Source organism: Lacerta agilis, chromosome Z, assembly GCF_009819535.1.
Source record: "Lacerta agilis isolate rLacAgi1 chromosome Z, rLacAgi1.pri, whole genome shotgun sequence".
Lineage (NCBI taxonomy): Eukaryota > Metazoa > Chordata > Lepidosauria > Squamata > Lacertidae > Lacerta > Lacerta agilis.
Genome location: NC_046331.1, coordinates 21,137,228 through 21,151,087, shown reverse-complemented (window position 1 = coordinate 21,151,087; position 13,860 = coordinate 21,137,228). Strand labels below are relative to the sequence as shown.

General features: G+C 42.3%; 1 protein-coding gene across 2 annotated transcripts in view; it reads left to right on the top strand.

Annotated features, from left to right (window-relative positions):
• Window positions 1-13,860, top strand: part of LOC117039832 (vascular endothelial growth factor receptor kdr-like) — a 190,464-nt gene that overhangs the window by 156,905 nt on the left and 19,699 nt on the right. For both annotated transcript variants that reach the window (XM_033137080.1, XM_033137079.1), the window contains exons 24-26: window positions 999-1,110; window positions 10,427-10,526; window positions 11,671-11,776. In XM_033137080.1, coding sequence (XP_032992971.1) covers window positions 999-1,110; window positions 10,427-10,526; window positions 11,671-11,776 — 318 coding nt within the window. The remainder of the gene's footprint in view (window positions 1-998; window positions 1,111-10,426; window positions 10,527-11,670; window positions 11,777-13,860) is intronic.

Genomic DNA, 13,860 nt, shown 5'->3' with positions numbered 1-13,860 from the left:
GTAAGTCTTGTCGGCATGCAGAATCATGTGTGGTCCTCCCTTTTAAGCAGACTGAAACAAATAAGTCAATGGGATAGGATATGGGTATATACAGGTTGATAAATAATAGAATCCTAGAACTGTAGAGTTGGAAGGGACTCCAAGGGTCACCTAGTTCAGCTCTCACAGGAATCACAACTAAAGAATCCCTGATAGATGGCCATCCAACCTCTGCTTTAAAACCTCCATCAAAGGAGAGTCCACCACCTTCCAAAGAAGTCCATTCCACTGTCAAGAAGCGCTGTCAGAAAGTTCTTCCTAATGTTTAGTCAGAATCTCCCTCCTTGGACTTGAATCCAATGGTTCAGGTCCTACCCTCTGGAGCAGCAGAAAACAAGCTTGTTCTATCTTCCATGTTACAGCCCTTCAGATATTTGAAGATGGCTGTCCTATCACCTCTCAATCTTCTCTTCTCCAGCCTAAACATACCCAAGTCCCTCGACTGTTCCTCATGAGGTTTCCATACCCTTATAATTTTGATCGCCCTCCTCTGCACTTTCCAACTCGTCAACATTCTTCTTAAACTAGAACTAAACACAGCACTCCCAGTGGAGTCTGACCAATGCAGAATAGAGTGGCACTATTACTTCCCTGCATCTGGACCAGTGGTGGATCTTGAAGTCTCAAATTTCACCACAACGCCAAAATCCCCCCATCTCTTGCCTTCCATTCTATATCATAGTTGCAGCGCCCCCTGTGGCACCCTTTAGGTTCCACACCCAGTATGACCAAACTGTTCTTGCTCCCCTAAATCCAACTCTGTCTGGACAAGGTAGATAGATAGATACTTTATTGTCATTGTACATAGTACAACGAAATTGAATGCCATCTCACATTTACAGCCACATATACGCATTTATACATTTACAACCACACATACACATGTAATATAAATATTGTTTACACACAAATATAAATATTGTTAATACTAGTCTCCTTTTGCTTTCTTAATTTTGTAGGCGAGACTTCCTCTGAAATGGATGGCTCCAGAAGCTATTTTTGACAAAATTTACACCACTCAGAGTGATGTTTGGTCTTTTGGTGTGTTGCTGTGGGAAATATTTTCTCTAGGTAAGGTTGTGCTTACTCTTATTGTATTTTATTTTAAATGGACTGAATGCTGTGCAAAATACATTTCAGATGAAGAATGAGTGTAGGATAATTGTTAATAACAAATTAGGCATGATTTAATATCATTGAGTTACTATTGGAGTTCTGTGTGCAAATCTGCATGAAGGGTTCCTAATTCTTTTTCAGTGCTAATGATGGTTGTCTATATTACCAGTAGGTGCTGAGGTACTCTCTTACAAAGCTGTTCTTGTACTTGTCGGGACTACTGAAGGGCAGCATGCTTGTGGTGGCTATATTCAAAAGGAGTCAGTTACAGAATCCCTTAGATGGAGCTGTGCTGAGAGTACCACATATCCTAAGAGATGTGCTTGGTTTCTCCTAGAAACCAGACGTTTTAGGGTTGCCATTCCAGCCATCTGGAAATTAGACACCAGCTGAAAATAGAAGTTTAGGCACCTGCTTAAATAAAGACAGCTTTATTTAAGAAGGTTTTCACTGAGGTGTGACCAACTCATTAATGAAATATTAACTATAGATGTGTTGGGGTGCTTTTAATTTTTTTTAAAAAAATTGATTTTATTGAATTCCCTTTTAATCTTGTACACTACTTGGATGGCCTCAGACCATGAAGCAGTTTATAAATTTGTTAAATAACAACAACCATAGCAGAACAAGGCAATTTGCATCTATCTGCAATGCTTACACCTCCATATGCCATGAGAACAATCTCACCTCCTGTTCATGAAAATGGCTGGCATGCAGCACTGTTCACGTCCTCTGGTGTGCACAAGCCCTTGCTTGGAAGAGTCACACATACAGAGCAAATATTTAGCAGTCACGGTGCTCTGGGATATGTAGGTGTAAAGTGAAAGCTAAGCTGAGCACCTCCGTAACAAGTCAAAGTTGCTGCAGCCAAACATTTCTATGGGTAGGGTCTCAGAAGGGATCATCATCAATTTATTTTTATGCTGTCCATCTGACTGGGTCCCCAGCTACTCTGGGCAGCTTCCAACAAATATGAAAGCATAATAAAACATCAAACATTAAAAACATCCCTATGCAGGGCTGCCTTCAGATTTCTTCTAAAAGTCAGATAGCTGTTTATTTCCTTGACATTGATGGGAGGGTGTTCCACAGGGCGGGAGCCACTACCGAGAAGACCCTCTGCCTGGTTTTCTGTAATCTCACTTTTCTCAATGAGGGAACCCCTCAGAGAAGGCCCTCAGAGCTGGACCTCAGTGTCCAGGCTGAATGATGGTGGAGATGCACCTTCAGGTGTACAGGGCTGAAGCCATTTATGGCCTTAAAGATCAGCACCAATGCTTTGCCCCATATAGTTCAGGTTAGGGCTTATCCACATTTCCTCTCATCCCGCTGATTTCTCCTGTGGAAAACAGCTCTTTTGCTCTCAGTTGGAGCAAACAGCCATTTGGGTTTTTCCTGGATCTATTCCGATCTATTGCTAAAGAGCAAGTTTTCCTTTGGAAAGGAGCGGGCCAAGGGGAAAACAGCACAGACACATGCTTTCTAGGCAGGGCATAAGCAGAAGTGTGAGCAGCTAATGGGCAAGAGCCCTTCCTGACCCTGGAGAATTTCTGCCAGTCAGAATATGCTATACAGAGCTTGATGGATAAGTGGTCTGAGGTGATATGATGCAGCTTTCCTACCTTCCATGAGGCAGGCTGTGAGGGCTCAGTGAGTAACTTTGCCAATCTCTGAACTGGTTTGAAGCAGAAACCCTTTTTAAAAAAGCTGATTGTTGATTATACACTCTTATTAAGCCAGAGGTTGATTTCAGATGGATCTTGATGTGGCTGATAGACATTTTGGCCCACAACAAATGCTTTCAAAGCTGGAATTGACATTTGCAGCAGTTCAAACCAGGAGACTTTATGGAAAACTCTTAATCGTGGCTTCTGTGGATTAAAGCTATTTGATGGAGCAGAAAACCTTCCTGTCAAATGGTATTTTCCCACAGGCCGAGCGGGTTCAACTCAGAGACCACACAGCTCAAAACGTTGCTTGCTGCGGCTCCTGCCCCAGATGGCTCATCTGCCCACCACTAGCAATATAAGAACTCCCACAACAAGGAGGGGGGAGAGAATGAATGCAGCAGATATTTGATCCTAGAAGAATTATTTCCAAAATGCTGACCATCTGAAAAACAAAACACCCACAGGGCCCACAGATTGGCTGAAGCCACTGTCACAGAAATGCAGGCAGTTATGCCGGACTTTGCATGTTCTTTTGCCAGAAGGAGAAAGAGATGGTTCCCCCCCCCCCCCCGTCTGTGCCACTCATGCAAGCCGCAGAATGTTTGGAATGATTATTCATTCTCCATTCATGCCCTTGTGCATTTTTAAGGGGTAAGGCTTTCTAGAAAGACAAAAGTAAGGATGAGCTGGGGAGAGAATTTGATTTGGTTTTCATTTAATGGCAAACCAACCTCATTCACGCTTGCCAGTGCAATACTCAAACCAAAACACAACCCCGCTTGAAATTTGCACTTCTCTCAATTTTGCAATGCAGTTCACCTGCCAAGTAATGTGTGCAAACATGCATATACTAAGATCAAGTGTGCATAAAAATGTAGATGCCACTAAATGTTGCTTTGCAAAAATTAATGTATTAGGCAAAATTGAATACAAAAATGGTGTATATTAGGAGAAATTCACACTAAAATGCTGCTTAATTTTCATGGCAACTTGTTGATTTAAAAATTCACAAACAGGTGTGGAAATGTGGAGAACTGAAGAGTGGACAGATGAGAAAGTGAGAGAAACTGAAATTGACAGATTTTGCTAATCCCTAGATCAAATCGCTTACATTTTTGGAAAGGGATGTGGATTGTTGCTTCTTTATCCCAGTATGCAGTGGAACAAACCTGAGGCATTTTGAGTAGAGAGGAGGAAAACTAAATTAGTCTGCAGAGAGTTTCATGAATAACAATCTACAATTGCAAGTATTCAGGCTGATCCATTAGAAAGAATCTGAATAACAACAAAGCAGTTATTTTTGTCCAAATGCTTCATCAGGCTGTGGATCTTGGAAAAGAATGCCAGTTTCTATTTCTCAGCTTAGACTTAGTTACAATATTCAGCTTTCCCTCAACTTGGTGCCCTCCAAATGTTTTAGGCTACAACTTCCAGACTGCCTGATAGGAGTTGTAGTCTAAAACATCTGGAGAAGTCTGAGACATGGCATTAGGGTGGTGGGGGGTGTATGCTAGCCTGCTTTTGAGCATCACAGTTTCTAAACAAATGGAGGTGAAACATTAAAACCACATTTTTGCTTGGCCAGATCTCAGAAGAGATTTATATGGAACAGCCTAAAGGTTTGATCAAACCAAAGGAAGCACATCTAGTATGCAAATTTCAGAAGGGGCTTGGTGGCTCAGAACAAGCTGCTACAGCATGGAATGAGAAACTATACCTCCAGGCCCGTCTTAGAGGGATCGGCCGCCCTGGCGCAACGATCCCTCGGTGCCCCCAGCCTGCCGCCTCTGCGCCCGCCTCCCTCCCGCGCTGGCCGCCCCTCGGGAGGGGGGGCGAGCGAGCGGGGGATGAGAGGCGTGGCGTTGGAGCGGGCGCCCGCGCTCCGGCGGGCGGAGGATGGGGGGGCGGGTGGACGCTCGCGCACCGGCGGGAGGGCGGGCTGCAAGCCGGCCGCCCTCACTTCCCAGAGCCCCAGCTGGAGTGCTGGAAGGTCGCGCAAAGCCCCGCGCCGCTTCAGCAGCTCCAGCTGGGGCTCCGGGAGGCGAGGGCGGGCGGCTTACAGCCCGCCCGCGCGCGAGTGCCCGCCTGCCCATGGGGGCGGGGGCTGGTTGGGGAGGGGGAGCCCGGTATGCCGGCGGGCTCACGGGGGCGCCCCTGGGGTGCCCTGCGCCCTGGCGCGCCGCGCCACCGGCCTCTATGGATGAGACGGCTCTGTATACCGCTGGGGTTACACACAGCATCACACAGACAGGTGCTTGTACACCAAGTGCAAAAATGAATAATTTTATTAAGTTTTGGCGTTGTGGATGGTTTAATTATTTCAACTGAAAATGACCAAGACCACACAGAGGTTGTGGAATACCTAAGCAAAGTAGTCAATGAACCACATGTCTTGTGCTGACTTTCCCTTTATTCATGTCCATTATGTTGTATACTTTGCTCCCAGGAGCATAGTCAATCATAATAGTCTCTTCTGCTCTGGAATCCAACTTGTACCTACTCTCTTTGGGTACAGAGACATCAGAGGCGTATCTAGTGTTTGGAAAACCAGCCCCTGCCTGGGACCCAAGCCCAGGGGGAGTACAAAATCGCATCTCAGACTATAGAGTGTATGGTGTATATGTGTGTGGAAATGCACCACCTCTGTTGTGGCAAGATCAAATGTAGAAGAAGCTTCCTGTTCTCACACCCAACACAAATGCATGTGTTTTTTTCACCCTTCCTCCTTTCTGTCCCTCATTCCTTAAGCTTTCAGTACTTGGGTCATGTAAAATGTAGTAATTTCTACTGTGACTATTGGGGTGAAGTGATTTATTTATTTTTGCAGGGGAGGGAACTGCCACAACAGCTTCTTGCTGGAGGCACCACTGCATCTCCTTGCCAAGGGCACAAGGGACCCTCAGTATGGCTCTGATAGGCACAGGCAATACTGCCAAATACACATATGTGTGACATGTTAGGTACTCTTCCATGGAAACATATTGCTTATCATGGTGATGTACTTCCTGAACATCTTCAATGTTTCACTTTTCTCCTTTAGAAAGTATACAACACAGTACCTTGAGAAATTGTCCCAAATAATTAATGTGTATTTATTTTTCTCTAGCAATGGAACATTGAGTGGACCACACAAATCACTGTAGATTAAATCTAGCACACTGGTGCTTCTCTTTTCAGTGCATGAAGGGAAAGAAGGTTTCACACTTTTCTCAGTAATGCATTACAGGCAGTAAAACTTAATTTAGTTCCAATCGTGAAAGCTCCTATTGGTATAGGAACTCAATAATGGATTGTGAGAGCCATGTGGTCTGAGCTAGGGGCAAATGGCTCAAACCTCTTCACATGTTGAGCTTCTCAGGTAGCCTGGAATGGAACAAAGACTTGATTACCTAATCCCTCCCAAGGTGAGCTAAACCTGCAAGGACAGCTTTCTCTATGGTCTTAACCCCTTCATGCATTAATTAGACTTAAGTCTGCTAGTTATCTGAGACTGGTTATCTCACACTTCTGAACTTCATACCTTCATGGAAAGCTTTCCACATCAGCTGAACTGTTGTGGAACTTCTGCACAATGGAAAGTTTTCTAGTGTGCTCACACAGTCTACACATGACAGGTCCAGCAATATCTGGGTACAGGATTTGGCTACTTCTGGGCGTGGCCAGGATTTTATAGGACATTGGCTGCTCCTGCTTCTGCCCTAGTTGAACTGAATATCTGCTGAATCCTCAGCAAACAAGATTTTGAATTAATGTTCCAAAAACATGGCATTAGAAGAAATAGAAGCCCTCTCCTTCTCCAAACATACCATTTGGGTGACTCAGCCAGCACACATCACACCTCAACAGCACTGATTTGGACATATACAAGGGACCAACAAAATAGCCTGGAGGTGAAAGATGTAATTTAGGAAGCTGATTTACATTTACGCTGGAAATGTATTCAGGCACACCATTGTTAACTGGCAAAACATTTTATTATACAAGCTTTAATAAAAAGATAACATGCAGTGCAGATACAGTTATCTCCAACAGGCACTTTAAGTTGCAGGAATTGCTTTGATTTTAAGAAAGTTTATTCTCTGTATGAGGGAGAAATTTGATTCTATTTGCACTTAAAGGCAAACCTACCTAATTTGCAGTTTCCAAAGTGATACACAATGAAAACTCAGCCAATCGTCACACTCTGAATTTTGCAATGCAGTTATCTAGCCAAGTAATGTGTACCGAAATGCATATACAGTGGAACCTCGGTTGTCAAACACTTCAGAAGCCGAACAATTCAGAACCCAAACACCAACAACCCAGCAGTTAATTCTTCCGTTTTAGAATGCGCCTTGGAAGTCGTACGGCTTCCAAGGCGCGTTTCTCCATTTTTTAAAAGGAATGTGTCAACTGCCAATTACGTCTCGGTTGTCGAACATTTCGGAAGTTGAACAATCCTCTGGAACGGATTACATACGACGATTACTGTATGATGAAAGTGTGCATTAAAATGCATATAGTGAAAATTACATACAAAACTAAACTGCTGGGGGAAAATATTTAGCAAAAATATGTGCATGAGGGAAAGTTGCATACAGAAATGTGCACATTAGGAGAAAAATCACTGAATTTTCATGGGGCTTCTTTTATATATATAAAAAGATTACAAACAGATGTGGAAATGTGGAGAACAGAATCTAAGCCTGGAAAAATGAGTAATGGGGGGGGGGTTAAAAATGACGGATTTGTGCATCCCTGCTGCCAACCCTAACTGCTCCATTGAGACAACGGGTTGCTCTATCAGCACCTGCCTATATTAAAATAAAAAATTCAGATAGTAAAAGGCATCACTTCTACACAGACATATCACTTTTTTTCTGAGACTATGCTTTGTGCCTGCTGCCCCTCAAGCAGTCAAAATAAAGACCATTTGAAGGTTTGGCACAGCATTTATTAAGTAGTGCAGACGTGACACGGAACTATGATTAAAACTGATAAAAGGAATGTGGAGTTGGAGGTAGTCAAAAGAGGAAAGGAGGAAGTGCAAAGGAGCACCAAACCCTAAGGATATATTATTTATATCCTCTATGTTTGATTACATTCATATTTTAAATATTCTTATACACCCAAAAGGTATTTCCCAACTTCTGTCAACATTGTTTTCATATAAGCCTCCTTAGCAATTGGAACACTTCTTTGCATACCGTGGCTGAAGCGACAACCCCCAGGTTATCCAAACAGTTTTAAGGAACAGTTGTTCTCTGGCCTGGGTTCTCATTCATTCCTCCTTGTTCCTGCATTACCGTACTTACTTTGCTCCCAAGCATCCAGTGAAAGCTGTCAGGCCAGAGATAGACGAAAACAGGAAATTGAGCATGGAATGTAAAGTGTACAGAGATTCTTCAAAACTTGGACTCCCATTCAGATTCCTTTAAATCTCCTATGTTAAAACCGGATTACATGTTCTTCCAAATGATTCTTCAGGCTTCAGGGAGGCCAGATTATGAAAGGAACATTACATCCCACAGCCCTCTGGGAAATGAAGGAATTGGGAAGCTTACAGAGTTAGAGCGGAATTAATTCTTCTATTAACTTTTATAATAACTTGAGCTTTCAAGAGGCATGATTCCAGGGAAAGCTGTTGAACAGGGAACTCACACACAGAACATTATCTGTTGTTTTCTGAAACACTAAGTTATTTTAATGCCCCTCCAGCATTTGAAGAAGCAGTTATAATATACATTTAAGCGATCAATAAATTGTTTGAAAAGTTGGCAAGTAGTTGGTTAACATTTTACAATGCAATGTAATCAAAGGGTTGGGGCAATCCTGGTTGCTGTTTGATTTGGGGTGGACTTAAGATTTATCAGGTGTGCAGTGACAGCCCAAGGGGTTGCTTCAGGTTCACTTCCTGACATGTCAGAAGGATTGTATGAATTAGCAACAACTACATATAGCATACATACGGCGTTTCCGTGCGCTACTCTGGTTTGCTAGAAGCGGCTTAGTCATGCTGGCCACATGACCCGGAAGCTGTACGCTGGCTCCCTGGGCCAGTAACGCGAGATGAACGCCGCAACCCCAGAGTCATCTGCAACTGGACCTAACGGTCAGGGGGTCCCCTTTACCCTTTACATACAGCACAGATATTTGGTCTAGTTCCAAATCCCAAAAGCATGTTTTTTCCACATGCAGTAGACAGGTAAGCTTCAGGATCAGGTGTCGCTTTGGGAGCACTGGGTTGGACCACTGTGTGAAACAGTATGGTGAGCTAGATGTATCCTCCTCGTCCTGATCCAGTGGTGCGTTCTTTTGCTCTTTTGTCCTGTAGATGCTTATAGTCAAATAGTATCTTAAGGCACCTGAGGCTAAGCAGGTCAAGGTTTGGTCAGCGCCTGGATGGAGGACACAAACTAAGAACCACATTTAGGCTTCCTTGAGTTCCAAAGCTGAAGAAAGGCAGGATGTAAATGTAATAAAATGTACATATGCAAGAATGAATGAATGAATGAAGAGGAAGAAGCCTGGTTTCCCTTCGTTTTCTGCCTTCAGGCTGTCTCAAGCCAGCAGTTTTATGGGCATCCTGTAAAAAACAAAAAGGGAGATAAAACCTGAAGCATAGTTGAAGAGAGTCGTGTTTTTCCCAACACTTTTGCAATTCTGAAATGGAATATACTTCCTCACCCCCACCCCGCTCTGAGGAAATCAAGGTCTGTTAGAGAGCTGCTCAGCTCCATTGCACACTTACTTTCTTTGCCCTGACAGTTGTATTAGTCAGGGTGATTTATTTGTGTTCTTTTCGGTTTCCTTGTCATATTAGTTCAGCTGTCATTACTGGAGGCAAGGCTCCTGCAGGGTCTTCAAAAGAGAACAAGGTGCAAGCAGCGGGCTGAGGTGGCTTGTCTCTCTAGACATTTTCTATCCAGTACATTTCACATTTCTTTTTATCCCATCAGCCGTTCATGAAACAAGAGTTTGAGCCTATCTTGCCTTAAACTTTTGCTCTTGAGTGAGTCTTTTGATGAGCTGAAGTCGCACAATAGTTTTGCTTGATCTCTGCAAGGGGATGTCTGCATTGACTTCGCATCTATGCATAACTAATTAAGAGGAACTGAATCACCTGCAGGCAACCATCTCATGACATTTCTTTACCTAGTCACAGGCCATAGATTTTCAGGGAAAATCCATCTGGACAGTGGGATATTGTCCGGTCCCACTTTTGAGCCCTTCCTTTCTATACATAATAGTATGTAGGTTACAGATCTCCTTACCTTAGCTCCTTTTTCTGCAATTCAGTGCCACCACATTTGGTAATGGCAACCAGCTTAGACAGCTTAAAAATAATTTATCTATCAATAATTCTGAGCCATAATGATAAGTGGAGTTTCAGTTTCAGGGTGCTTCCAGATGACCAGTTTGTTGAGTTTTCTTCACGATCTGTTCCTAAGGAGATTGGTCCATGTTGGCTATTTAGTTAGCATCCATTCTGATTTCTTTGTAGGGGGGCTAGATGGTGTTGCATCAAAGAAGGGTTATCCTTCTTGCAGGAGATGGAGATCCTGCTTAAGGCATCTGGCAGAACATTAACTGCCTCTGTGTCTCTGTGTTTGTGTCTACAGGGGCGACACCATATCCAGGTGTGCAGATTGATGAGGACTTCTGTCGACGCCTCAAGGAAGGGACAAGGATGAGATCACCAGAGTATTCAACTCCAGAAATGTAATTTCATCTTGCATGTCTTTCTTTCTTTTCTTTTCTTTTTTGATTTTTAAATGCTTTATTGGTTTTTTTATTTAAAAAAGTACAAAACAAAACAATACACAACTGCCTTACCCTCTCCTTCTTCAAGTACTGTGTGGATTTTTGCCTTCCAGAGCTGCTGGCTGAGTAATGTACTCTGAACAGCTGTTTCACCCAACACCTAGTCTCCGCTCATCTGTGAGCTCCTTATGCAATTATACTGGTTTCTTTAGATGCCTCCCACTTTTTCTTTCTTGGAATTGTCTTCAGTATTTCACCTGTAAGAAATTAGCATCCATCTTGGACTCCTTTCTCCTTGAGTATTTCTGATCATGGTATCTCACCCAGTAATAACTTGCTTTTTGAAATTGTCCATAGTGCGTGTCTGACTACACTCAGCTTTCCTTTGTCTCTGTATCATGAAACCCAAGAGGAAACAATCACTTCCTTCCAAGATTCCCTGTACTTCCAACTTTGTTGATCTGTTCCTCCCTGTTGGTGAGGACCAGATCCAAGATATATTTCCCCTTTGTTGCTTCTTCCACCTTCTAGGAAATGAAATTATAATTGAAGCAATTGAGGAATATGTTGGACTTTACATTTTTGGCAGAATTTGAGTTCCAACAGATAAATAAATATTTATTGCGGTCCAAAGACCCATAGAACAATTTCAGAACAAAATACAGTTAAGACAGCCAACCACAAAAGAGAGAGAAACCGAGGCCGTCATTTTGTTATCTCTCTAGCATGATCTTTGTTTCTTCTAACTTCCGGAAGAAATTTTGCCACAGCCAGTGTAATATCATTGGACCTGTCATCCAAAATATATTTGGGCAGTTGAAGTCTCCCATTACCACTGTACCACTCCTTTTTGAATGTTTGGCAGTCTGCTCTAGTAAAGCATCACCCAGGTCGGCAATGTGGGGAAAGCAGCAGAACAACAACAACAACAACAACAACAACAAATATGCTCAGACACAGACCTTGAAAGCGTGGCACAAAAGAAAGTCTGGACAACCCCTTATACAGTACCAGCTTTCAGGTGGTGACAGGAAGAGAAAAGATAACATCACAAGTGAATAAGAACTGTTAATGTTTAAAGCTCAATTCTCTTTTCTTGTAGCTACAAGACCATGCTGGATTGCTGGCACGGAGTCCCGACAGAGAGGCCCACCTTCTCCGAACTTGTGGAACGTTTAGGAGACTTGCTCCAGGCAAATGTTCAACAGGTAAAGTTCAGGGAAATCTATCTTGTTTCAAGTTGAATCAGTGTGTGCAAAGCTTCTGTGCTTTTGCTGAAATACGAGACCTTACATTAAACAAGTTTGTTAAAGGTTGCATCATAGCGGAAAATACAGAGCAAATGTTGAATGGGCACAATATATCTCATGCTCACAGATTTTTTGCATGACCAGCAAAAAAACATAATATGTCCAATCATTGAAAGCCTAATTTGTCTCCCTAGATAAACAATAGGCATATTTTTAATTAGTTTTCAGCATCCAGAAAGTGACTACCTTGTTTCTCCTTAGCTGTGTAGCTTGGACACAGACAAATATCTGATGTCCTAAACTCATCATTGCTTTCAAGGACTTTGACATAAAAGGCTTTGTGTCCCACAAAGGCAATTACATAATTGCCTGTTTCACAATAGCTTGATCAACCTTTTATTTCTGCTTTTAGAACAGAGCTGTTATGTAACCTTCAGTATCTTGGTTTTCAGTTCTCCCTTTTCACTTGGCGAAACAAATCAGTGAAGCTCAGTTGATGGAGACCTAGTTTGCCATGTGGGGGTGGGGGCGGGGAGTATAATTTGTGTATTCCAAACATAGCCAAGGAGAACAAGAAAGAAAAGATGATGTTAAGGGACAAGAAAAATAAAAGTAGGTGAAGAGGGGGGTGGCAGAATTGAAAAGGGTCTTCGTGGGGTGATGTAGTGGTTAGAGGGCCAAACTAAGACTTGGCCGGACCAGGGTTCAAATCCCCGCTGAGCCATTATTATTGCTATTATTTATTAAATTTGCATACCACCCTTCATCCAAAGAACACAGAAAGGTTCACAACATAAAAATACAAAACGAGATCACAAAATACATAATCAAACAGAAACTGAAACTAAATGGAGATCTTGGGCCTGTTGCTGCCTCTCAGCCTAGCCTACCTCACAGGGTTTTATAGGGATAAAATGAGGGGGAGAACTATGTGCCCCACCTTGAGCTCCTTAGATGAAAATGTAGCAACACTGATGTGCAGATATCCTGAGACACGTCTTCTTGGAAGCTCATCTAACACAGCCTGCACCATCCTGGTGCCCTCCAGATGTTTTTGACTGTAACTCCCATCAGCCTTGTGCCCTGGCGGGGTTGCTGAGAGCTGTTGTCAAAAACCGTCCAGGGAACCTAGTTGGCAAAGCCTGATCTAGCTCCTTTATTTTGACCCCCTTGGAGCTCCTTGGAGGATATGGCTATGGCTATGTAAAGAATACTCAACGAAACTAGCACATTGAAAAGGGGCATAAGAGATGATGATATAGTGGACCAGGTGTCTTTGCTGTATTTCTGTATTTTGATCTTTTGGTAGTTACTATGTTAGTTCTTTTAGATTTGTATAATGATGTTTGGGAAGATGTTATCTAATTCTTCTGTGCTGCTTTACAATCTGAACATTTCAATATATGTTTTGTGTTTTTGATGGGTTTTTTTTTAGAATGCTGTAAATTGCTTAGAGCCATTTTCAAAGTTTGTGGCAATGTATAAATTACCTAAATAAATAGATATGTATGTGATCATCACTCATTTTATTGATCCAGATTTCACAATAAAACATACAATAATAGAATTGCAGAATTATCAAATATCTCAGGGCAGGGTGTGTGTGTGTTTTTTTGGAAAAAGATTTTATTCATTTGGAAAATATTTTTACTTGTATCATCATTGCACTTAGTAGAAATTTAACTACCGTTTCTGTACTTAACTTATTTGTATTAGAAAGAAGAAGATAAACCAGGGTGGATTTGATTTAAATCACGATTTAAATCACTAGTCAATAAGGCTCATGGTGGATTTTTTTGATTTAAATCCACCCTGAGCCTTACTGACTAGTGATTCAAATCGTGATTTAAATCAAATCCACCCTGAGATAAACATTTCCATCAGTCTTCCAAGATTCAAAGTGATCAGTGGATTGATCAAGTATTTGGTGTTGTTAAAATTGCAAAACAATAAAACATGGATTACTGTATCATTTAGGTCTGAACCACAGGGACATAACCTGTTAATATAAAGTAACTCCTTAAATCTTCCATCAAGGAGAA